The sequence below is a fragment of the Prionailurus viverrinus genome, chromosome X (assembly GCF_022837055.1).
Source record: "Prionailurus viverrinus isolate Anna chromosome X, UM_Priviv_1.0, whole genome shotgun sequence".
In the NCBI taxonomy this organism is placed as follows: domain Eukaryota; kingdom Metazoa; phylum Chordata; class Mammalia; order Carnivora; family Felidae; genus Prionailurus; species Prionailurus viverrinus.
In genome coordinates, this window is record NC_062579.1 from 52,768,198 (window position 1) to 52,793,090 (window position 24,893).

A 24,893-nucleotide genomic window follows, 5' to 3' on the forward strand; every position below is an offset into this window, starting at 1 on the left:
CAAGTTTCTTTGTGAACACACATTTTCATTTCTCTTGGGTATATAACTAGGAGTAGAATTTCTGGATCATGTGGTACATTTATGTTTAATTGAGGAACTGCTACACTATCTTCCAAAGTAGCTGCACTATTTTATATATCCATCAGGAGATTTCTAGTTTCTCACATTCTTGCTAACACTTGTTATCTGCTAATTAAAGTCCATTTATTTAGATGTTCTTGAATTTCTTCCAGCAATGTTTTGTAGTTTTCAGAGTGTAAGTTTTATGCTTTTGTTAAATTTGTTCCTAAGCACTTTATTCCTTTTCATGTTTTTGTAAATGGATTTGTTTAATTTCATTTTCAAATTCTTCACTGTAAGTGTATAGAAATACAATTTACATTTGCATATTGATCTTGTATCCTGCAACCCTGAACTCATTTATTAGTTCTAATAGTTTTTTTCTTCCAAAGTCTCCACATTTTTATTTACATTCTAGTTAGTTAACATATCGTGTGACATTGGTTTCAGTAGATTTTAGTGATTCATCACTTACATATAACACCCAGTGCTCATATAAAAGTGCCCTCCTTAATACCCATCACCCATTTAGCCCTCCCCCCACGTCCCTCCACCAACTCTCACTTTGTTCTCTTTTTTTTAATTAATTTTTTCTTTATTTTAATTTTTTTGTTTTTATCTGTTTGTTCTCTATTGTTAACCCTCTTATGGTTTGTTTCCCCCCTCTCTTATTTTCCCCTTCCCAATTTTTGTTTCCTAAATTCCACATGAGTGAAATCATATGGTATTTGTCTTTCAGTGACTTATTTTGCTTAGCATAATACACTCTAGTTCCATCCACGCCGTTGCAAATGGCAAGATGTCATTCTTGTTTATGGCTGAGTAATATTCCATTGTGTATATATTTATATATATGAATGGACACTTGGGCTCTTTCCTAGTTCTAATAATTTTTTTAGCAGATTCCTTAGGGTTTTCTTTTTTTTTTTTAATTTTTTTTCAACGTTTTTATTTTATTTTTGGGACAGAGAGAGACAGAGCATGGACGGGGGAGGGGCAGAGAGAGAGGGAGACATAGAATCGGAAACAGGCTCCAGGCTCCGAGCCATCAGCCCAGAGCCCGATGCGGGGCTCGAACTCACGGACCGCGAGATCGTGACCTGGCTGAAGTCGGACGCTTAACCGACTGCGCCACCCAGGCGCCCCATGGGTTTTCTATATACAAGATCATGTCATCTGCAAACAGAGATAGTTTTACTTCTTCCTTTTTATTTTGGACACCTATTATTTTTTTCTTGCCAATTTCCCTGGCTACAACTTCTAGTACAATGTTGAATGCAGGTGATGATCACTTATAGTTCTTAAAACAGTATTGGAGACCAAGCTATTCGCTTTTTTTTCACTTTCTTTTAAAATTTTTTAAGTTTTTTTATTCATTCTGAGAGAGAGACAGAGAGAGAGAGTGAGTTCACAAGCAGGGGTGGGGCAAAGAGGAGAGACAGAATGCCAAACAGGCTCCAGACCATCACAGCACAGAGCCAGATGTGGGGCTCAAACTCACAAACCATGAGATTGTGACTTAAGCCAAGATCAAGAGTCAGACACTTAACCGACTGCACCACCCAGGCCCCCCTTTTTCCACTTTCTCTTGATTAATGTTTTCTGTTTATTTAGTTACTTGGTAACTTACTGAGGACAGAAATCATACTTAGTACTGATACATCCCATATTATTATGTTCAATACCTTGAAAGTATTCAATAAATATTATGATTGATAATAATAATTATAAAATATTGACCTCTCAGAGGTCAAACTCTTTTCCTCTGTTGCTTGGCTGGCTCCTCTCACCTTGAACTTGACTTGGCCAAAGTGCGCCAATGGACTCCTTGCCCCACCCTCCCAATGGTGCTCTGCCTCCACTGTTTCCTATCTTAGTTAGTGGCATAATCAGATGACCAGGCACCACAAACAGAAACCTGGGAATCATTCTAATCTTCCACTCCTTAGCCCTGCATTTAATTGGCTATTAAGTCCCCTTTGATCCTGCCTTCTATATATTTGGATTCGGTTTCCTCTTCTCTATGCCTACAACCACTTAGTTCAGGCTTTCATTTTTCACCTGAAATTATTATTGTATTCCAACTGGTGACCTGATCTCCGTTGTTATCTCCTCCAATCTTTTCTACACACTGTTGCAAGGGTGATTGTGGGAAGCTTGATAATGGCCCCCAAAAGATATACCTGTCTTAATTCCTGGAATTTGTGAATATTACCTCACATGGCAAAAAAGTAGGACTTTGCAGATGTGACTAAGTTAAGGCTCTTAAGATGGGGAAATTATCCAGATGGGCCCTGAATTTAATGACAAGTGTTCTTAGAGAAGCAGAGAGAGATTTGACACACAAAGGAAAAGGCTATGTGACCATGGAGGCAGAAATTGCAGTGATGCAGCAACAAGCCAAGGAATGCCAGCAGCCACCAAGAACTGGAACTGGAAGAGACAAGACACAGTCTCCCCTAGAGCTTCCTGAGAGATACTGAAGAATCATGGCCCTGCCCACATCTTAATTTCTTCCCAGTGATAGTGATTTCAGACTTCTGGCTTCCAGAACTGTGAGAGAATAAACTTCTGTTTTTTAAAGCCACCTAATCTGTGGTAATTTTTTACAACAGCTTCAGGACAGTAATACAGTGATCTTTCTGAAGTTCAAACCTATCAGATATAGAAAAAATTTACTCTGTCTCTGTCTCTTTCACTCTCAAATAAATAAATAAATAAATAAATAAATAAGGGGCACCTGGGTGGCTCAGTCAGTTAAGCGTCTGACTCTTGGTTTTGGATCAGGTCATGATCTCATAGTTCATGGATTCGAGCCTGACATGGGGCTCCTCGCTGTTGGCGTGGAGCCTGCCTTGGATTTTCTCTCATTCCCTCTCTCTCTGCCCCTCCCCTGCTCACTCTCTCTCAAAATATATAAATAAGCTTTAAAAAATTAAAAAATAAATGAACAAATAAATACACACACACACACACACACACACACACACACAGAGGCACACATGCCCACGTCTGTGGTAATCTGGAAGAAAATATACCAAAATGTTAACAACAATTTCTCCATAATGGGATTATGATGATTTCTGTACTTCTCTTTTCAAGTTTTGCCCTCAAAAAGCATATATTACTTTTATTATCAGAAAAAAACAATATAAATTATTTAAAAAAAAAAAACTCTTCAAGGAGCGCCTGGGTGGCTCAGTCGGTTGAGCGTCCAACTTCAGTGCAGGTCATGATCTCGCAGTTCGTGACTTCGAGCCCCACATTGGGCTTACTGCTGTCAGCCTGTTATGGCAAAGCCTGCTTCGTATACTCTCTCCTCTCCGCTCTCTGCCCCTCCCCCACTTATTCTATCTCTCAAAAAATAAAAACAAAACTTTTCAATGTTTCCCCATCACCTACAAAGTACAAACTTCTAAGCACAGCACGGGCCCTTAATTTGGCCTATGCCTATCTCTCTTGCCTAATTTCCTATGACTTAGCTTCCCTACTTTTCTTCAACTATGCCAAATTACTGAAAACATAAGTCATTCTGCCTCTGATCCGTTGCAAATCGGTCTGACTTCAACCTCTTGGTTAAGACCCAATTCAAAAGTGTTCTTTCCTGTGAAACCATTCCTGATCCACTCATGCAGAGCCCTGCTACCTTTGAGTTACCACTAATATGAGCTACCTCTAATATGCTGCTATTATTTGCCTAGAGTATTGCGATTATTTGTTTACATCAACATTTCTCTGTTTATGTTGTGATTGTCTTGAGATACACAAATGTACAATTTTTCTTTTACTTTGCTACCAAATATTTTCCAATATAAACAGCTGTTGTGATTTTTAACAAAGCATACATTCATTGAAGTGTTACTGAATTCATAGCTTTTTTTATAATTTGTATTTTTCACTCAAGAGACACTAAAAACCATCATTTGGGTGTCTGTAAAATATTTGATATTAAAAATTCCTCATAGATCTTTATACACTTATATGCAAAGAAAGCTAAATTATTTTTTAAAGTGAGAAAGTCATGGCTCAGAAAAGTATGTATAGTTTAGCTTAATCCTATGTATATAAAAAAGTATGAACATTTGTTGACCAAGTCAGTACAAATATAGAAAATAGAAACATAGGGGCGCCTGGGGTAGCTCAGTGGGTTGAGTGTCCGACTCTTGATTTCGGTTTTGGCTTAGGTCATACCAAGGGCATGGTATTGAGTTCCTTGTTGGGCTCCGCCTGCTTAAGATTTTCTCTCTCTCTCTCTCTCTCTCTCTCTCTCTCTCTCTCTCTCTCTCCCTCTCTCTCCCTCCTTCTGCCCCTCTCCCTTGCCTGCATGTGCACATACTCTCTCTCTCAAAAGAAAGCATTTAAATTTTAGCTAATTAAAATTAAATACAATTAACAATTCAGTACCTGGGTGCCTGGATGACTCAGTTGGTTAAGCATCTGACTTCCATTCTGGTCATGATCTCACGGTTCAAGGGTTCAAGCCCCACATTGGGCTCCTTGCAGGCAGTGCAGAGCCTGCTTGGGATTCTCTCCCTCCCTCTCTCTCTATGCCCCTCCCCTACTCATGCTTTTTTTTCTCTCTTCCTCTCAAAACAAATAAAAATAAACTTAAAAAATAAAATCTTAAGGGGTGCCTGGGTGTCTCAGTCAGTTAAGTGTCCCACTTCAGCTCAGGTAATGATCTCACGGTTTGTGAGTTAAGTGCTCCACGTGTTGGGTTCTGTGCTGACAGCACAGAGCCTGTAGCCTTCTGCAGATTCTCTCTCTCTCTGCCCTCCCCCGCTCACACTCTCTCTCTCTCAAAAATAAATAAACATTAAAAAAATAATAAGAGAATCTTTCTTTAAAAAAATAAAATATTTTAAAAGACACAATTCAGTTCCTCAGTCACACAAATCATATCTCAAGCCCTCAGTGGCCACATTATGTATAGCCAGTAGTTACTGCATTGAACAGAGCAAATAACCTTTCTATACTTGCATTAGTTCCCATTGGACAGTGCAGATCTAGATCACTGACCCCACATAAGGTGACGCCAGTTTGGGCACCCTGAAACCCTGAGTGTGAAATAGTTAACTAGTGAGAACTACAAACACCGATCAGTTGAGCCTTATGCTCTTGATTAACTTGAATCCTGAAAAATGAAAAGTGCCTACCTGATTGGCATCCTAGAGAATAGAGAATCAGTCTATACCTATACATGGATACAATGTATCCATGGCAATGAAGACACCTGTTGAATCTCTGTAAATTGAAAGGACAATAGTGGTGTTTGGATTGCTGGGTTGCCTGGTTACCATGGAACTAGGTGCTGGTTACAATTATGTGCAATCACAGAGACTAAAGTATCAACCCGCCCCCCCCCCCCGTCCTCTCCTCCATCCCTTTCAAGAGCCATAACCATAATCATAACCATAACCATAGTGATGACTGTTTCAGTTGGGCTTCACGAGTAGACCTGGCAGCAGAAGCAACTAGAAACCTGATTAAGTATGGAGTGTCAGAGTGCAAGCCCTAATGAGGAAGTGTGAAAAAAGAAACATGGCGGGGCATTTTTTCAGAAGGAAAAGGCTAGATCTACCACGCTGAATACAATGACATTGTTACTCCCGCTTTTTGCACAGGCGCAGTGCAAGATTTCTCAGAGCACGCCTACGCGCATGTTTTCTCCCCTTCTCTTTCCACTTTCCTCTCTCTCCCTTTTTTCCGCTTTCCTTTGCCGCTCCCATCACTGGGTCTTGCAGTCTTTCCGTTAGCCCGCTTATGTCTCTCCTTCCGACCCTCCATCCCCCTCCCTACCTATCCCCCTCCCCCTTCCTTTTCCGTCTGGAGCAGGCGGCAGTTTGCGCATGCGAATTAAGTGGACAGCCCCGCTCTTTGTCCCCATCTGTCGTTCACACGAACTCAAACCTTTCGCATTCAGTAGCCAATACGGTTGAAGAAATGGCGGAAAACCGATTCCGCCTTTGGAGATAAACCTTGATTGGCAACTCAGGTAACCAATGAAGAACACCATTTTGTACCCCTTGGGAGGCACCGAGCTCCGTCGTCTCGTTTCCGGCGGTCGCGCGCTCTTTTCTCGGGACGGTAGAGGCCGTGTAGCGTCGCCGTTACTCTGAGGAGAGAACAGTCGGTAGAGGGTGAGTTTTGGGACGACTTAGTTCTTCTTTGGGTGGGGAGTAGGATTTCCTGCGACAAGAGGCTAGGGCGAGGCTAGGTTTGGAGGGAGGTTGGCCGTTCGTTCCAAGGCCCCTTGAGGCCTTGTCCCCGCCGCCGCACGGCGTCCTCAGCCCACCCGCAGGGGCCCATCGCTCTAAGCTCGCTTTGCTTTCTTGTTTGACTGGCTCCCGTTGCCTTTCCCGCTCCGTTTCTTTATGCGACTCGTCTTCGAATCCGAGTTCTGTCAGTAAGTTCCCCGGCCTTTTACCCGCCCTGGGCCTGAGGGTGTGGGGTCTATTATCCGAGAGCCCTGAAGTCGCTGCTGGAGGAGGAGGCGCTTTGCCGGCGCTCCTCCTCTCAGCCTCGCGAGGCCATTAATTCAGAATGAGAAGTGCCGTCCCCCCCACCCCCAGCGATGTTTCTTTGTCAAAACTCTAAGCTGGGAAGTTCATCTCCTAGTCCAGACCCCGCGGTTTTCCTAATCAGGTTCTTTTTTTTTTTCTTTTTTTTTCTTTTTAAGTCTTGTTGCCTAGCTACTCGACCCGTTTACAGCATCACTTTTTAAAAATGAAAATTAATTTCATGGATTTCCTATTGGGTATTTTCCCCTTGGGGGAACTTGTTGTCCCCTGAAACCTTTCTTTGTGTTCTTAACAGAGAAATTGAGATTAGGGAGGATTTGGGAGGCACTTTATCTTCAGCCAAAGTTGAGGTAGGTGTAGGGGGTAGGATTGCCAGCTAAAACACAGGACGCCCCGTTAAATTTGGATTTCACATAGGAAACAAATTCTTTTTAGCATGCGTTGCTTGGGCTTTATACTAAAAGATCATTTTTTTTTATCTGAAATTCAAATTTAACTGTATATTGTGTATCTTTATATTGTAAATCTGGCTAGATTTATACTGTGTGTTTGTGCAACTTCCTTGTTAATAAATGAAAGGTCCTAAGAAACACTTAGAAAAGTACCTTACCATGTCAGTGCATTGTACAGCTTTCAGGCAAGTTCATATCCATGCAGCCATCTAGGTCAGTAGATGTTTACCAGTTTTCCCCCACAGGTTCCACTTACAAAGTTGATCCTTTTCCTGAAAATGGATTTCAGATATGTATGGTGTAGTGTTTGGTCTTATACCTAAACCACATTTGTGCAACTGTACTGTGTCCAATAGCCCCAGTCTTTCTAAATCAGCAGTACATATTTTCTCTCAAAAGTCCTTATCTGAGTTAGTCATTGGGACACGTAAGTAGACAAATCCTTGATGCTGATCTTTGTGCTTAGTTCTCAGAGGCCCAATGGTTAGGGGGCAGTGAATTTATTGCTCACAAGAGATTTCTGCAGTTAATTCCAAATTCTGTTGGTGGTCATCATCAGAAATAAGTGACAGGGCCAGTACTTAACTGAGTACTTGGTACTTTCCGGACACTGTTTTAAGTGATTTATACGATATTATTTAGTCTTCACCATTGAATGCCTTCTTGGGAAAGAATAAACTGGAGGGAAAATTATAAAGATTAGCATTGTGGAGACATTTATTCAAAAACACTAAGGTAAGCACTTTGGTTGTAAAAAATGATTTTTCCTAGAATCCAAAAGAGAGGAGGAAGCATGTAAATTAATGACATTTGTCTAACTAGAGCACCAATCAAATGTAGGAATAGGGATAGTGGTTCCCAGCAGGAACAAATGCTTGCTGTGGTCAGGATCTCATTTTAGTCCTTAAAGGAACTAGCCCTGTGAAGTTGCTGTTGTTACCATCTTCTTATAGGTGAGTAAACTGAGGCTCAGAAGTTAGGTGACATGGCTAGTCAGTTTGTTGGACCCTAAACTTTGAAATCAAGCTTTGATTAGTAAGCTTGCATCATTGTGCTGAGTATGAGCTTTAGAGTTAAATAGATGTGAGTTCCACTCCTTGCTCCACATTTGAGTGACCTTAGATGGGCATCAGTTTTCTTATCCGGGAGATTAATAGTTTTGAGCATTAAGTGAGATAATGCAGACTTAGTACAGTGCCTGGCATATAGTGGTTGGTAAATATCTGGTATTATCATCTCAACTACCAGGCTCTACTTTCTAAAACCAAAAATAATCTCCCTTGAAGTTTAATCTTAAGTGGTTTAGAACATGCTAGCATTTTATCCTCAAGGAAGCAGATCATTTCTTAGAAGTTGTAAAATGGTTTTTCTGAAATGGAGTGGTGAGGTTTGGTTAGGATGTAAATACAGAGTTTTTAATATTTGTTTTGAATAGATCTCTATGAGAATTTTTATTGATGTGTAATATAAATCCATAATGTAAATTGTGTAATATTTTATATATATATGTATATAATGTAATGTGTAATTTAATCCACAATATAGTGGATTTCTGAATGGGATGCAAGATACTGAGGTTGGGGCCACTGAATCCCAAACTAAAGACTGGAAGGGAAAAAAAAAACCAGTTTCCTTGCATTCTAGCCAGGGGTAAGAAGGTAAGAGGACCTAGTTGGAGAAATGGCTGTGAAGATAACTCAAGTTTCTGCGATAGGCCAATTTGGAGTCGGGGAAGAGGGAGGTGTTTAATAGCTGGGACTCAAATAGAGATCTGATTCTAATGCCCACCTAACCTAAACCCCAACTGTTGCTGGAGTAGACTTTATAAATTTTTATGTTATAATATCCTATTTTTACAAACATGATTTCCCTTTTTTAGAGGAAACAGTGCTGCACTATGCAGTAAGAGTCACAAAAATAGGTTCAATTCTAATTTTAAGAATTTATTATAAGGAAATAATTTAGAAAAGCAATAAGCAAGAAGATACTGCAGCATTATAATAGGAAAAAGCTGAAAACAATCTAAATGTCTCATAGTTTAGTAAATTAGTGTATATCCACATGGACTTTGTATAGCTGTTAAAAATTATACTGACACTAAAAGTGAAGAAAAACTGAATATACAATGGTAAATTATAACTGCATTATATTGAAATGATACTATATGTTTTGGAAGCTAAATAAGTAAAAATCGAAATTGTAGGAGGAATATTTACTCATGGATGTGTTCCAAGATTTAGCTATGAACATGGTTTATATGTAATGTTGAAAAACTAGGAACAACCCAAGTGTCCAACACAATAGGTGCTTGGTTGATGGCTAAATACTATGTCCATTAAAAATTAATGTATAAGATTTGGGGGTGCCTGGGTGGCTCAGTTGGTTAAGTGTCCCACTTCGGCTCAGGTCATCATCTTACACATAGTTGGTGTGTTCAAGCTCCACGTCGGGCCCTGTGCCAACAGCATGGAGCCTGGAACCTGCTTTGGATTCTGTGTCTCCCTCTCTCTCTGCCCCTCCCCCACTTGCACTCTGTCTCTGTCTCAAAAATAAACATTAAAAAATTTTTTTAATTAATGTAGAAGATTTAGCGATATAAAAGTTGTTTATTGTGTAATAAAGTAGAAAAGGCAGGTTGCAAAATAGTCTATAATATACAAATATGTATATGTACAATGACTGGAAGGGTAAATGTTGACTATTTTCTAGTGGTGGGTCTTTGGATTTTTTTTTTATTTCTAAGTTTTCTATATTAAAGTTATGTTTTGTAATAGATGCCTTATTAATGAGAAACATAAGATTGATGAAATGATATAAATAAGATTCAAGTCTTGGCTTAAATGTCAACTTTCCAGTTAGACTTCTCTCACAGATGTATTTAAAATTTCAGTCTAGGGGTACCTGGGTGGCTCAGTTAACCGGGTTAAGTGTCCAACTCTAGATTTTGGCTCAGGTCATGATCTCACGGTTGGTGAGTTGGGCTCCACGCTGGCAGTGGGGAGCCTGCTTGGGTTCTCTCTCTCTCTGCCCTTTCCCAGTTCACTTTCTCTTTCAAAGTAAATAAACTTTCAAAAAAGTAAATAAAATTGCAGCCTTACTTCCTTTTTAAAATGTTTACTTTGAGAGAGAGTTCACACTCATGCAGGCAAGCAGGGGAGGGGAGAGAGAGGGAGAGAGAATCCCAAGCAGGCTCCACCCTGTTGGGCAGAGCCCAACTAGGGGCTCAATCTCAGGATTTGTGAGTTCATGACCTGAGCCAAGATCAGGAGTCAGATGAAATCAAGAGTCAGACACTTAACTGACCAAGCCACCCAGGCACCCTGCAGTTTTATCCCTTTCACTTCCTATCCACTCCCCCCTCTCATTTTTCTTTATTTTCCAGTAGTACTTATTTTTTATTAAGTACTATATAATTATGTGTATTTTGTCTTACTAGAAGGTAAGCACAACTGAAGTCAAGAATCTTTGCTTTATTCATTGATGCGTCCCAAGCACCTATAATAGTGCCTAGCAAATAGTAAACATTCAGTGAATATTTGTCGGGTGAGTTAGTGAAATATATTTCAATTTGTGTGTGTGTGTATACATATATATATGTATATATGAAAACTGGTCAATAACGTATAAACAGGACAGTTTTCATTTTGCTTGCCTTCTGTTCTTGTCTACATTTATTTATTTATTTATTTATTTATTTTTAATTTAGAGAGTGGGAGCAGGGGAGAGGGGCAGGGGAAGGAGGGAGAGAGAAAGAATGCGAATCCTACGCAGGCTCCACACAAAGCATGGAGCCCAACATGAGACTCGATCCCACAACCTGGGATCATGACCTGAGCTGAAATCAAGAGCTACCCAGTTTTCTCATTCATATCTTTGAAAAAAAGATACCCTTTTCCTCTTTATTAAACCTTTCCCTTTTAAAACATCAAACATTTTTCTTGTTTACATAGTCTTCATTATTTTTAATGCTGTATAACATTCCATTGAATAGATGTACCATAATTTATTAAAAACCATACCTCTATTTTTTTTTTTAAATTTTGGGTATTTTAAGTCATTTTGTTACTGTAAAGGTCATTGAAGTGACTATTTCATGGATGTGGTTTTTAAATTTTAAAATTATATTCTTAGGATAAATTTCTAGGAGTAGAACTTCTTAAGTTACAGAATATTAACATCTTGATAGCTCTTTTTTTTAATGTTTATTCATTTTTGAAAGAGAGAGAGAGAGAGCAGGGGAGGGGCAGAGAGAAAGGGAGACAGTTTCCAAAGATGGCTCTGTGCTGACGACAGAAGGCCCAATGGGGGGCTTGAACTCACAAACTGAGAGATCATGACCTGAGCTGAAGTTGGACGCTTAACCGACTGAGCCACCCAGACACCCCAACATCTTGATAGCTCTTGTTATTGTCTTACAAAACAATTTGTGGATATAGAATTTGATAATTGTTGTTTCTAGTTTTGGCGGGATATGATGAAATATATCAGGAAAGTTTTTATATACATAAAGTATTGTCATGTATCCATCATCCAAAATCAATAGTTATCAAGACATTGTCACATTTTCTTTGAGAAATAGTTTTCTTTATTTTAAAGGATTCATATCATGGAAACAACAAGTATTCATGACAAGGTCCTTCTCCACATCTTTCCTTCAGCTAAACTCTGACTAGAAGGTCTTGTGTTTAGGGGGAAGGATTGAGGATTGGCTTTTTCCTTTAATTACTGGAGAACTGTCCTTGAATGAGGAAGATGGTTCTCAGCTTGTTAACTAGATCGATTAGAAAATTTCCATTTTAAAACCAACTTGTGAATTCAGTCTGGATTGTACCAGGAATTTTCATTTTGTTTTCTTTTTTATCTTACATTGATTTTTTTAGATGAGATTTAAAATTACAATTGTATATTCATCTTTTTGTATTGCTTTCATTGCTTTAGTAGTCCTTTATCTTTCTATTGTGATTAATAACAGTAATTACTGAGTGCTTACCAAATTCCAGTACTGAACTAGTGTTTTCACATATTTATGAATGCTCCTAGCCATCTTGAGAGGTAGGTATTTTTATTATCCCCTTTATAACAGCTTAAGGAATTTGTGAAGAAGTAATTTACTAAGTAGTACATAGCTGTTAAGTATTAGGACCATGCTTCAAATCTAACTCCACAGTTCATACTTTTTCTGCTATTGATTCCACAATATCTACTATAGGCTAGGACTGTGCAGTGTGCTGGAGAACAAGATTTACTACTAGTTCTTGTCCTTGTGGTAACTAGAATCTATTTCATTGTGTTTTAATATTATGATAGGGCCATTTTTTAGGGGATGGCTTCTTTGAGGAAAGTAGCTTCCAATTAATGTATAGAATTAGTGAACTGGAAGTTTCCTCCAGTTACTCTCGTGAACCTGTTCTCATTCAGTTCTTGTCTAGTTTCTGTGTGCAACATAACTGCTAATGTCTGGTGGTTCTTAGATTTTTGAATGGTACTCCTTTGCTATACTTGTTCAACATACCCGGTTGTTTGAATCTGGCAAAAGCCAGGACGTCAGAGATGATTTGTGACATTATGTCATCAGGAAGGTGACTGATAAGCCCTGATAATGTTTGACGGTCCACATTTTCCTTTTAGGGTGCAAAAATGCAGAGCAATAAAACCTTTAACTTGGAGAAGCAAAACCATACTCCAAGGAAGCATCATCAGCATCACCACCAGCAACACCACCAACAGCAACAGCAACAGCCACCACCGCCACCAATACCTGCAAATGGGCAACAAGCCAGCAGCCAAAGTGAGTTCACACTTGTAAGTGGGTAGTTTTAGATTAGTGTCTTGAGATTATAAGAATAAGCCTTTGTGGCACACCTTTGTTCTTCTTTTCCCTACTTATCTCCTAATACTTCTTAGGATAGAAAAAGGGTGATTCTCTGAAACAAGGAGCAGACGTGTTGGATAGCAGATGAGTACAAGTTGCTGTGCTGTGTTGGCATAGTCTACTGCCAAACAGATGTGTCTGTATTTTACCTCAGAGCTTGGTTCTTAGAGGTAATCATCAGATGACTGGTAGTTAGAAAATATAGAGCAAGCCTTTAATGGAAAATAAGGCTGGTACTGAGTGTTATACTTTTAGCCTGGGGTCTGTACCAGCCTGTTTTTAATCAGAGTAACCATTCTTTAAAGGCACGTTCCCACTCATTTAGCCAACTTTGAGCACCTATTGTGTGCCTCTAACACTAAAACCAGCCTACCCGTCTTTTATTTCCGGAAATTCCTACAAAGAATACTGTTTCCTAACTCATTTCCTTTCATTCCATTAACCTAAGCATGAAAGAATGGGAGCTGTTAAGGTTATGAAGATTGGTGAGAGATTGGGAAAATGGAGCAATTATGTTTTAAATTTAAAAAGCTGATCCCTACTGACATAAGTCTCCTTGACTTGCTTAATTTTCCCTTTGACCAATAGATCCTATATTGTCTTTCTGTCTCTGACTTAATCTGGGTGGCTCCTGGCCCATAGTAGTGCCATTGAGTCCTCTCAGATGTCTGCATACTGCTTTCACATTTTAAGGTACAATTTACTGATGAGTGGTTAGTGGATACATTGCATTGGGAAATGGTGTTTGACTTCTCTACAGCAGTTAGGTTTAGTAATCTGGGAGCAGTTGTAGCTCTGAGAAAGTGACTGTAGATCTCTTTGTCCAATCCTTTGAGTGACTGTATGTCTTCTCTCAGATGAAGGCTTGACTATTGACCTGAAGAATTTTAGGAAACCAGGAGAGAAGACCTTCACCCAACGTAGCCGGCTCTTTGTGGGCAATCTTCCTCCTGACATCACTGAGGAGGAGATGAGGAAACTATTTGAGAAATACGGGAAGGCAGGCGAAGTCTTCATTCATAAGGATAAGGGCTTTGGCTTTATCCGCTTGGTGAGCAACCATGGGTTTTTAGAATGTGTGCTCTAAAAGGTGGGGAAACTGGGGAATGATGGGCTTGGAAAATTAGTGGAAACAATTCTCAGATGGTCTGTTTGTTAAATGTTTATAGTTGGAGTTGGTAGCACAGGACAGAAAATGCAGATTTTGTTTTTATTTTTCCTCATAGGTTTTTGCTTTGTTTCAAGGACAACATAGGTTTATTTGCCTTGGACGCTAAAACTAAAGTATGCCTGTTGGAACTTTTTAATTGGTAAATTTCAAACATATAGAAGTAGACAGAGTAGTATATGAACCTATACATACTTAATGCCCAGCTTCAATAATTATCAACTCATAGTTTATCTTAGTAATGATTAGGGTTTATATAATTTCTTTGAAAAGTTCTTACATAGGACTTTTTAAAATCACGAGGGGACAATTTTATTTGTATCTTATTTTTAAAAAATTTTTAAGTTGTGCTAAAAAAGGTTATCATAACCATTTTTAACTAGATCTTTTTTCATAAAATCTGATTTAATTAGGAAACATGTTTAAGTGTATAGGGGGAATCTTTTCTAGACATTATCTACATAAACAAGGAACATGATATGCTAGCAAGGTTATTAGAAGTGGCGGTTAGAACTAATTTCCATTCCAGATCTACCGCTAACAAGAGTATATGGGCAAGTCATTTTCTCTGGGACTCAAGGTTCCTCTTTAGTAATATAAGAGGGGGTTCCTATTAGGGTTTGTGGTTCTAAAAAGGTCTTGTAGAGGTCATACATGATTCTCATTAAACTTGTATGTAGCTAGCTGAAATTAAAATATTCTGGCTACTATTTTAAGGGTAGGTTTTAAGCTCATCATTGTCCCACTGATCTATTACCACTTGGGAGAATAACCTATGATACTGATGACCATGTAAGTAGTATTTACTTCTAGAATTCCCAATCAATTTATTGCAAGGCTATCAGAACAGTTAGGTTTATCTATTTATTATCCAAAGATTTATCTGAAACCTAGCTCTATTCTTTCAGTACTATCAAGGTTCCTTTATATGTGTGTTGTCAAGGTTTTAGGGGGGGAGGCATTTTGTTTTGAGCTATGCTACTTTAGACTCTCGATGGCTGTGATGTGGTCTTTGTCAAAACTGAGTTATTCTGATGTCTGTCTGCTTCCTAGGAAACACGAACCCTAGCAGAGATTGCCAAAGTAGAGCTGGACAACATGCCACTTCGTGGAAAGCAGCTGCGTGTGCGCTTTGCCTGCCATAGTGCATCGCTCACGGTCCGAAACCTTCCTCAGTATGTTTCTAACGAACTGCTGGAGGAAGCTTTTTCTGTGTTTGGCCAAGTGGAAAGGGCTGTAGTCATCGTGGATGATAGAGGAAGGCCCTCAGGAAAAGGCATTGTTGAATTCTCAGGGAAGCCAGCTGCTCGGAAAGCTCTGGACAGGTGCAGTGAAGGCTCCTTCCTGTTAACCACGTAAGTAGGGGTTGCTTTTAGAAATAGAATTTAGATTGCTACTTCTTTCAGTGGTATGGAGAGTTAGCCCCTAGGAACCATGTTCTTATGTTCACTTAAAGACTTTGGATACTACTTCAGCTCTCTAGTAGGGTTTTCAGTGTAAAATTAATGAAAATAGTATGAGGATTAAGAAACCTTTCAGGGGAGCCTGGGTGGCTCAGTCAGTTAAGTGCCCAACTCTTGATTTTGGCTCAGGTTACGATCTCCTGGTTCATGAGATCAAGTCCCATGTCCACGCAGAGCCTGCTTGGGATTCTTTCTCCTGTTCTCTGCCCCTTCCCCCAACGCATTCTCTTTGTCTCTCAAAATAAATAAATATTAAAAAAAACCTTTTAGTAGGTTGTCATTTAGTCAGCGTTAAATCTCCCTTTACCTTGAAGTCTTAGAACTCCGAAAAGTTGGGGCACCTGGGTGGCTCAGTCGGTTAAGCATTCAACTTTGGCTCAGGTCATGATCTCACTGCTTGTGGGTTTGAGCCCCGTGTCAGGCTTTGTGCTGACAGCTCAGACCCTGGAGCCGGCTTCAGATTCTGTCTCTGTCTTTCTGCACTTCCCCTGCTTGCTCTCTGTCTCTGTCTCTCTCAAAAATAAAATTTAAAAAGTAATAAAAAGAGTTCTGAAAAGTTGTTTTGTGCATGCAAAACACATGTGCATGTATTTATTCCAAGTGATTGTCTGGTATTCTCTAGATACTGGATATTTAGGCTGTACTTAAGTATCCTATTTACTTTGAACATCTTTGAGGTTATATTCAGAGATCTAAAGCTTGACTCCATCCTTTCAACCCCAGATTCCACATAATGCCATCAAAAGACCTTGGTTACTTGGGGCTTGGTGTAAAAACCCCTTCAGAAATATGTTTAATTGTTCAGTCCTGACCCCTGACTGGTTTGCTGTGCCAGTGACCGGTGTAGAGAGGAAGCCTGGTATAGGGTATAATTTGATTAATGCTGAGCTGCTTGCTTCCAGATTTCCTCGGCCTGTGACTGTGGAGCCCATGGACCAGTTGGATGATGAAGAGGGACTTCCAGAGAAGCTGGTTATAAAGAACCAGCAATTTCATAAGTATGTGGTCCCATCACTTCCGTGTTAGGTGTTTGTCTATTCTTAAGGAAGCTTGTAAAGGGATGTATAAAAGAGGCAGGTCTTTGCTATATGTATTCACTGGCAATGGCCCTCAGGAGGAATGCAGTGCTTAGTTGGGGGAATCTTTGACAGAGTTTTAATAGCCCAGGAACTTTGTCTATAGGGAGCGAGAACAGCCACCCAGATTTGCACAGCCTGGCTCCTTTGAGTATGAGTATGCCATGCGCTGGAAGGCACTCATTGAGATGGAGAAGCAGCAGCAGGACCAAGTGGACCGCAACATCAAGGAAGCTCGTGAGAAGCTGGAGATGGAGATGGAGGCTGCTCGCCATGAGCACCAAGTCATGTTAATGAGACAGGGTGAGTATAGGCCTGTAAGTCTTAAACCTAGAACAAGAACAAAATGGCTTTTTTCAGAAGGGTCTTTGTATCATTCAGTAGAAAAAGGCCTAAACCTCTGCTTTTATTCTCTGAAATATTTTGTTGATCTTGGTAGTCAAATGAGCTTGGCGATGTGGCAGAGAATACTGGATTCTATGGAGAAAGAAATCATACGTTTGACTTCATTTTTGGAATCTGGATAGCTCAGATGACCACTCAGGGATTATATATCCCCTTTGCTTTCTGGATCTTTATTTATGGAAAATTATTGGGTCTGTATGAGGAGAATGAAGAATACTCTAAATTAGTCTATTGTTTTTCTAGATTTGATGAGGCGTCAAGAAGAACTCCGGAGGATGGAAGAGCTGCACAACCAAGAGGTGCAAAAACGAAAGCAACTGGAGCTCAGGTAACTAACTCTCAAACCCTTTTTTTCTGATCCCTCTAAAAGGTAATGTCTCATTACTGTTTCCTACCACCGTGCTACCTCATGCATTTGTAAATGTGTTGGCAAATATTTCCTGGCTGCTTCTCAAGTTCTCCCTTTGGATGGGAAATGTTTTGGCTGCCCATGGTTCTAGGAATTATCCAGAGCTGCACTAAAGGTAAAGCAGCTGAGTGCCGATCTCATGAGGCTCCTTTGTGAAAGAACTTGCTTTAGGGCTGGACACATTTACAGTGAATTTTTTGGAAAGCTATGATAGTTTTCAGTAGGCTCTTAATTTCCTTGGCTGAGTCCCTGTTAAGATAATCTGCTCAAGTTCTGGAATGTCTCTGCCTAAATATCTTGGTGACTCTCTGTAGGCAGGAGGAAGAGCGCAGGCGCCGTGAAGAAGAGATGCGGCGGCAGCAGGAAGAAATGATGCGGCGACAGCAGGAAGGATTCAAGGGAACATTCCCTGATGCGGTATATCTCCCGTGTGCCCATGATGTGCCAGGGCAGTCCTGATATGACAGACCCACCAAATGTCCACTTGGACTTTAAAACATTACAGGTTATGAGCAGTTTTTGTATTCTATGAAACTCCTCTTTTAGAATTCATAGGAAGGAAAGATAAGGTTTGAAGAGGAGTTCTTGTCTCATAGGCAATTTAGGATGAAGAGCTGGGGCCAGTGTATACTGTTTAGACTCAGTGACTGCCCAATGAGAGCTGTCCAGTCCTATAGCAGCCTTGACTAGCTCTCTGGTGTCCTTGGAGTTGTTGCACATACTGGGGTCCTAGAAGAAATCAACTGTCTTTCCCCTTGGCTTTTACCTCTCCTTTTGTTCCTAATAGGGGACTCTGACTTGAGTCCTTGTAGGTCTAACCTTGAACCCACTGCACAACTAGCAAGGAGATACTGGTTTTCCTCAGCTTGGTCTCCGTGTACTTGGAACGTGTTGATCACTCTATCTGCTTCCCTTAGTGTGTGTCCTCAGTATATTGTGAATGGTAGAATGCAGTGCTGTCTTCGACTGTCTTGAGTATTTCTTATTTTTCAGAGAGAACAGGAGATACGGATGGGCCAGATGGCCATGGGAGGTAAGGACTTACGAGATTAATGGTTCTGATTTCCTTTTTTGTTTCATTTCTGGTAAACTATGTAGCTTCTCGGACATTGTCCAGATTTAAGGGGCTGACATTTCTGGGAGCATCGTTTTTGGGTGGGGTAACGTGTCCTTAGCTCAGAGGTCTTGTTGAATTGTTTCTTCTCGCACAGAGATTGACAATCTCTGTCTCCTGTACTGATCACACTGCTCTGCTTTAGGTGCTATGGGCATAAACAACAGAGGCGCCATGCCCCCTGCTCCAGTGCCAGCTGGTACCCCAGCTCCTCCAGGACCTGCCACTATGATGCCAGATGGAACCTTGGGATTGGTAATAAACTGTGGAGCCTTACAGTAATTCTAAATGATGATAGGAGAAAGGACTTTGCTTTCAAAGTCCCTGTCTGCCACAGTTTTGCTATAGTTTTTAAGACCACTGTTTTCCATTAAATGTAATCTCAAGGTCTTGATTTGAACAAACCCATTCTCAAACTATACTTTGTCTAGGAGTTAAGTAAATGCCTTCTGTTTAGTTGCTACCTTGGGTTAATGGGTTTGTTTTGTTTTTTTTTTTTTTTTGGAGGGAAGGCAGTGAAACTTAGGTATTATCACATAAAATAGATGTAAATCCACAAGGCTTTATGGCTCATACAGTCCTGAATTAATAGTCATAGCATCAGAATTTTAAAACTGGATGGCTTAATGTTGCCGAAGAATGATGGCATGTCCTTGTTCATATACTTAGTTCAGGAGAAAAGACTTAACTAGAAATTATTCAACCTGGGAATTCAGGATGTAATATTATTTAGTCAATAGGAATAGGGATAAAAAGATAAGGGTAGGATAGTTGGGTGGGTCTGTAATTCAGACAGCCTTCTTTTCAGGGATATCCACTTGAGTTCTTTATTTTTTAATGTTTATTTTGAGAGAGTGCATGAGTAGGGGAAGGGCAGAGAGAGAGAGAGCATCCCAAGCAGGCTCTGCATGGCACAGATCTAGACATGGGGCTCCATCCCACAAACCGGGAGATTATGACCTGAGGTGAAACCAAGAGTTGGAAACTTAACCGGCTCAGCCACCTAGGTGCCCCAAGGATGTCCACTGGGATTTTAAACAGGTTTAGTCACCCCTAGCACATCAAGAGCTTTGAGTAGTTGGGGTGCCTGGGTGGCTCAGTTGGTTGAGCATCGACTTCGGCTCAGGTCACAATCTCACGGTTTGTGAGTTCAAGCCCCACATCAGGCTTGCTGCTGTCAGTGCAGAGCCTGCTTTGGATCCTCTCCCCCTCTCTCTCTGTACCTCCCCCACTTGTGCTCTCTCTCTCTCAAAAATAAACATTTAAAAAAAGAGCTTTGAATAGTTGAGTGGAAATGGCCTTCAGGGGAGGTATTACAGATGAGTGGGAAGCTTGGGGCGTAGGTTCTATTGTAACATTGCTCTCTTTTTCTCTTAAAAGACCCCACCAACAACTGAACGCTTTGGCCAGGCTGCTACCATGGAAGGAATTGGGGCCATTGGTGGAACCCCTCCTGCGTTCAACCGTGCAGCTCCTGGAGCTGAATTTGCTCCAAACAAACGTCGCCGATACTAATAAAAATTTCAGTGTCTAGTTTCCCAAAAACCCTTAAAAGAAAGACCCTTTTTGGACTAGCCAGAATTCTGCCCTGGAAAAAGTGTTAGGGATTCCTCCCAATAGTTAGGTCTTCCTTGCCTGTACTACTCTAAGGGAGTATGCTGGAGGCTGAGGGCAAGGGAGGGGCGATAAAATTTAACAAATCAGTTCTGTGTGGTATATCGTCTAACTAATTGATTCTGTGTGGTGCATTCCTGAAGTCTCCTGTGATTGTTGAGGGCCTCGGGGGGGGACCATGACAAAATGGATCCAGTTAGACCCCCTGTTAGTCTTGATCATTCCATTCTTTGTCCATCCTGTTCTATTTGCTTTCTCATTCTTAAACCCTCCAACCCCAGAGACACTGCCACATATACCACAAAAACAAACATCCCCCAATGACCTTAGCCCCATTGCTCCACTTGGCAGGTGGGAATTCAGGCAAATGTCCACAGAGGTCACAGACCACATACATACGGTTCTGTTATATCCCATATATTACCCCTTCGTGTCCTAAGGAAGACATTTTCTCTTAGAGATTTTCATTTTAGTGTATCTTTAAGAAAAATCTTGTGTTAAGTTGCCTCCATCTTTTTTCTTGGGTAAGGGTAACCCAGGAATGGCCCTTTTGTGTCTATGATGTTGCTCTTCACAGCTTTTCTTGATAGGCTAGTACAATCTTGGGAACAGAGTTGCTGTATGCTGAAGGTCGGACAGTAGCTCTTAGCCTTGCCTATCTTAGGTAGTTACGCTGTGCATTTTTTTATTGGTGTACCATGTTTGATTTGTCCCTGATATCTTTGGAGTTTTTCTGAGAAATGGAGCAGTAATGCAGCATCAACTTATTAAAATACATTTTAAGCCTTTTAATTTTCTGTGCTATTTTTGAAAGGGAATGGAGGGAGGGGCGTTCTGACTCAAGAGCTGAGCAAAGGCTAAGCCTTTATCACCTTTTGCTCAAAAGTATGAATCCATTTAGGCAAACTTGGGGAGGTTGGATGCATACTATGGCTTAAGTGGTTGACAAAGATTGGTGCTATTGGCGGTACATAGACGCAATGAGGATGACAAGAAAGCTACTGCTTTGAAAGAGGAAGAAAGTGAGCTGAAGGAACTGGGGTACCTTCATTGAGCTGAGAGGGGTCTAAAAATTGGGATTCATTTCTGAGCAGCTGCTGGCATGTCAGAGGCTTGGAATCGGCCTGGTAAATCTAAAACTGTCTCAGCAGTGGTTAGCTGACCTCACCCAAGTTCCAAGCCTTACTCTGCTTGATCCTTTTTTCTTGAGCCTCAGAGCTAAAATGCTCCTGAGCTCCTTCTGATTGGTTGAGAAGACCAATTGAAGTTCCCTTGCCCATGTTAGGAGGTGTACGCCTCCTGAACTAAAGATAGAAACAGCTGGCCCTTCCAGGCAGCTAAAAGCCTCCAGACTAAGAGGTGTTTCCCACTCGTCAGCCAGACTCCTTGAAATACCCTTTGAGTAATTCTACCAACGTCCTCCATGTCTCTATTCTGCCATAACAAAGGCTGTGGGCAGCACTTTGACCCCAATGCAAACCTTCCTGGTGAGTAATCCTGACTGTGCCAGGGGTTTCTGTGAGTGCTGGGGGAGTGGTCAGCTGTGGGCAGCCCATTAAGAGAGTAGAGAAATTTGAGTGTATCTACCCTAGTTTAATTGGTGTGGGTGATCTTCAATCTTTACTTATTTATTTTTATTCTAAAGAAAACCCATGAGCATATAAATCTGGGGGAGAGATAAGAAGGGATAGTTGGTATAGTTGCCCTTCTTTGATCCTTCTGCTGGTATCCACAGATTCCTGTTGCCATCACCCTGGGGTCCCAATCTTCCATGATGCACTTAAGGTGAGGAGTAGCAAGGGGGGACAGTAAGAACATTTCCCAAAGGAAATCTACCCGGGAATCTGAGCTGCGCTGGGTCTTTCGTTATCAGGGTTGGTCCTGCTGCCGGAAGCGAACTGCAGATTTCTCTGAGTTCTTAAACATCAAGGTAAATTATTTACTTCCTTGGATTCTGCCCCTAATAGAAGGATTCTATACCTAATCCTTCTCTCCTTATCTATACTAGGGCTGTACTGTGGGACCACACTGTGCTGAGAAGCTCCCTGAGGCCCCTCAACCTGAGGGGCCTGCCACAAGCAGTTCACTTCAGGAGCAAAAACCTCTGAATATGATTCCAAAGTCAGCAGAGACTTTGCGTCGGGAGAGGCCCAAGTAAAGAGGAGGAGGTCCCTGGGTTTTTCCTACATTTCTGGAGCTTCCTAGAAGTGATTAACGGGTCACTGGGGTTTGGGGACTAGGGGTGTGAGGAGGGCCAAGTGTCAGGGCTTTGTGTATATTTTAGATCTTAAGGGGAAATTTGTGTCCAGAGTACTGTCCTTTGCTTTAAGTTTGGTATGGGGTGATGGGATAGGTAGTTAGAGTTAACAGGGTATCTAGCCCCTCACAAATACATACTTAGTTATAATACAAGGGGGATTGTTGAGAATGACTTGATTTATTTTTATTTTTGGAAAAAAAGCTTTTTTTTAAATTAAAATTTATTTTTTTTTAAACATTTATTTATTTTTGAGACAGAGAGAGACAGAGCATGAACGGGGGAGGGTCAGAGAGAGGGAGACACAGAATCTGAAACAGGCTCCAGGCTCTGAGCTGTCAGCACAGAGCCCGACGCGGGGCTCGAACTCACGAACTGTGAGATCATGACCTGAGCCGAAGTCAGACGCTTAACCGACTGACCCACCCAAGCGCCCCAAATTTATTTGAGAGAGAGAGGAGAGAGAATCCCAAGCAGGCTCCATGCTGTCAGCGCAGAGCCCAGCATGGGGCTCGAATTCACGAACCATGAGATTATGACCTGAGCCAAAATCAAGAGTTGGACGCTTAACCAATGGAGCCACCAGGGTGCCCCTTGGAAAAAAGCTTTGAAATGAGTTTTACATCAAGAAAAAGATGTAGTGTTGGCAGCTATGAGGCTTCAGAGAATAGTTTTCTGGAAGAAGTATGAGCAACAGAAGAAAGTCATGTTAGGTCCACAATTAGGGAAGGATGAGGATATGATACAGTTCTGCAGAGAAATGTTAAATTTTTAAAGCAACTGAGTAGATGGGAAAGAAAAGCCCTAGGGATTCCCCCAAGGTTCAGGGACTTGGGATGTACACAAAGAAAAAAAAAAAACTGGCGATGGAGTTGCTACCCAACTTTTCCAATCCTGCCCCACTTTCACCAGACTTTGACACCATTACCACTGGTGGGAGTGTTGGACCTGTTGATCATAGTTAATGGGTCAGAACTAAATCACTCCACCTATAACCCCTAGGTCAGAGTTACCTCCAAAGCTGCTTCCGCTAAATATATCCCAAGCCCTGGAAATGGCATTGGAACAGAAGGAATTAGACCAAGAACCTGGAGCAGGTAAGTAGGTCATTAGTAGGACAGGCTGTGCAGACTGGGATATAGTGAAAGTGGCAATTAGGTGGAGGGAATGGATAGGTTCTGACTCTGTTTCCCTTGCCCAGGACTTGACAGTAGTCTGATCTGGAGTGGTTCCAGCTGCCAGAATCCAGGATGTGATGCTGTGAGTGAGAGCTTATAGGGGGTACAAGCATGTGGCCGAGAAATCCTGTACCTGGGATGACTGGGTATAGATATGAGGCTGTGTGGGGTATACTTTAGAATGACCTAATTATTTTCTTGATTCTCCTTTATCCATCTTAGGTTTACCAAAGCCCTGAGAGTGATGCTACTCCATGTACCTACCACCCAGGAGCACCTCGATTCCATGAGGGGTGAGAGAGGGGACTGGGTGGCCTATGAGACAGGTTTCTCCCAATGTTGATCATAAGGTGGGAGTTAGGGCTCATGGCAGAGGGGAGGAGATTCAGTTGAATTATCTTCCCACCTCAGGATGAAGTCCTGGAGCTGCTGTGGCATCCAGACCCTGGATTTTGGGGCATTCCTGGCACAGCCAGGATGCAGAGTTGGTAGGCATGACTGGGGGAAGCAGGTAAGCTCCAACTTTCCCGAACTTTTGATTAGAACCAAATTCCGGAAATAACTTTCCCTCGTATACCAGATAAAATTCTTCTCCTTATCCTCAACAGCCCAGAGGCTTTGCAATATGAAGTAGTATTAATCTTTTTGGATTCCGTGTCTCTTCTCTAGACACACTTGAGACCTCCCCTTGGGTTAAGACTTCATTCTTACCACCCACATTTCACATCTTCTCTTTAGCTGCCAGCATCTTGCCGTCATGATTGGCACCAGACAGATTCCTTAGTAGTGGTGACTGTGTATGGCCAGATTCCACTTCCTGCGTTCAATTGGGTGAAGGCCAGTCAAACTGAGGTGAGGAATGTCTGATGCTGGATGGGAGGCTGGTGGATTGGGTGCTATTACAATTTTACAGGCAGAGTTGCTGTGTGCAGTTAACATGTGGGCTCCATAGTTCCCTGAGAGGAAGGTAGAGCTGGTAGATCAGGGCTGTCTGGCTGACCTGTTGATGTAGGGATCACACCTCTGGCGTGGTTCTCTGTTGTAGTAACTTGTTCTGACCTTCTGAGACTGTTACTACCCCTGTAATTCTTCTCTCTCAGCTTCATGTCCACATTGTCTTTGATGGTAACCGTGTGTTCCAAGCACAGATGAAGCTCTGGGGGGTAAGTGAAGATAAGGGGCACAGGAGGGGGAGGAAGATGGGGTAAAAAGAAGGACCAGATTGGAATGAATAGAGGGTGTCTTGAGGGAAGGAATTATAGTGGGAAAGTGGAGGTTTTCTCTTCATTTGCTTTGATATTCTC

General features: G+C 41.3%; 2 protein-coding genes across 17 annotated transcripts in view; both read left to right on the forward strand.

The window, feature by feature from the left end:
- The first annotated feature begins 6,048 nt into the window (after nt 1-6,048).
- NONO (non-POU domain containing octamer binding) lies at nt 6,049-20,946 on the forward strand. The gene is made up of 11 exons (XM_047843191.1): nt 6,049-6,200; nt 12,662-12,821; nt 13,763-13,956; nt 15,127-15,428; nt 16,439-16,534; nt 16,719-16,915; nt 17,261-17,345; nt 17,741-17,843; nt 18,420-18,459; nt 18,686-18,795; nt 19,921-20,946. The coding sequence occupies exons 2-11, from the start codon at nt 12,671-12,673 to the stop codon at nt 20,053-20,055; spliced, it is 1,413 nt and encodes a 470-aa protein (XP_047699147.1). The 5' UTR covers nt 6,049-6,200; nt 12,662-12,670; the 3' UTR covers nt 20,056-20,946.
- Nucleotides 20,947-20,977: 31 nt separating this feature from the next.
- ITGB1BP2 (integrin subunit beta 1 binding protein 2) overlaps nt 20,978-24,893 on the forward strand; it is a 29,938-nt gene continuing 26,022 nt past the window's right edge. For 2 of the 16 annotated variants that reach the window (XR_007148845.1, XR_007148846.1), the window contains exons 1-10: nt 20,983-21,641; nt 21,890-21,939; nt 22,028-22,084; nt 22,163-22,308; nt 23,414-23,508; nt 23,613-23,671; nt 23,812-23,882; nt 24,001-24,100; nt 24,328-24,441; nt 24,690-24,752. Coding sequence is in view for 10 of the 16 variants with exons in the window: in XM_047843192.1 (XP_047699148.1) it covers nt 21,578-21,641; nt 21,890-21,939; nt 22,028-22,084; nt 22,163-22,308; nt 23,414-23,508; nt 23,613-23,671; nt 23,812-23,882; nt 24,001-24,100; nt 24,328-24,441; nt 24,690-24,752 (819 nt within the window). In the remaining 6 variants the exon portion in view is untranslated. Of the gene's footprint in view, nt 22,362-23,413; nt 23,509-23,612; nt 23,672-23,811; nt 23,883-24,000; nt 24,101-24,327; nt 24,442-24,689; nt 24,753-24,893 lie in introns of all 16 variants that reach the window. The other 14 variants (XM_047843200.1, XM_047843198.1, XM_047843195.1 and 11 more) reach the window with 12 other exon arrangements.

What these genes read in the sequence shown, in the direction of transcription:
- NONO (XM_047843191.1), top strand. Translation starts at nt 12,671, where the DNA reads ATGCAGAGCAATAAAACCTTTAACTTGGAGAAGCAAAACCATACTCCA. An exon ending in AGGGAACATTCCCTGATGCG is followed by an intron (nt 17,844 to 18,419) that starts GTATATCTCCCG and finishes CTTATTTTTCAG; the next exon opens with AGAGAACAGGAGATACGGAT. An exon ending in CAGATGGAACCTTGGGATTG is followed by an intron (nt 18,796 to 19,920) that starts GTAATAAACTGT and finishes TTCTCTTAAAAG; the next exon opens with ACCCCACCAACAACTGAACG.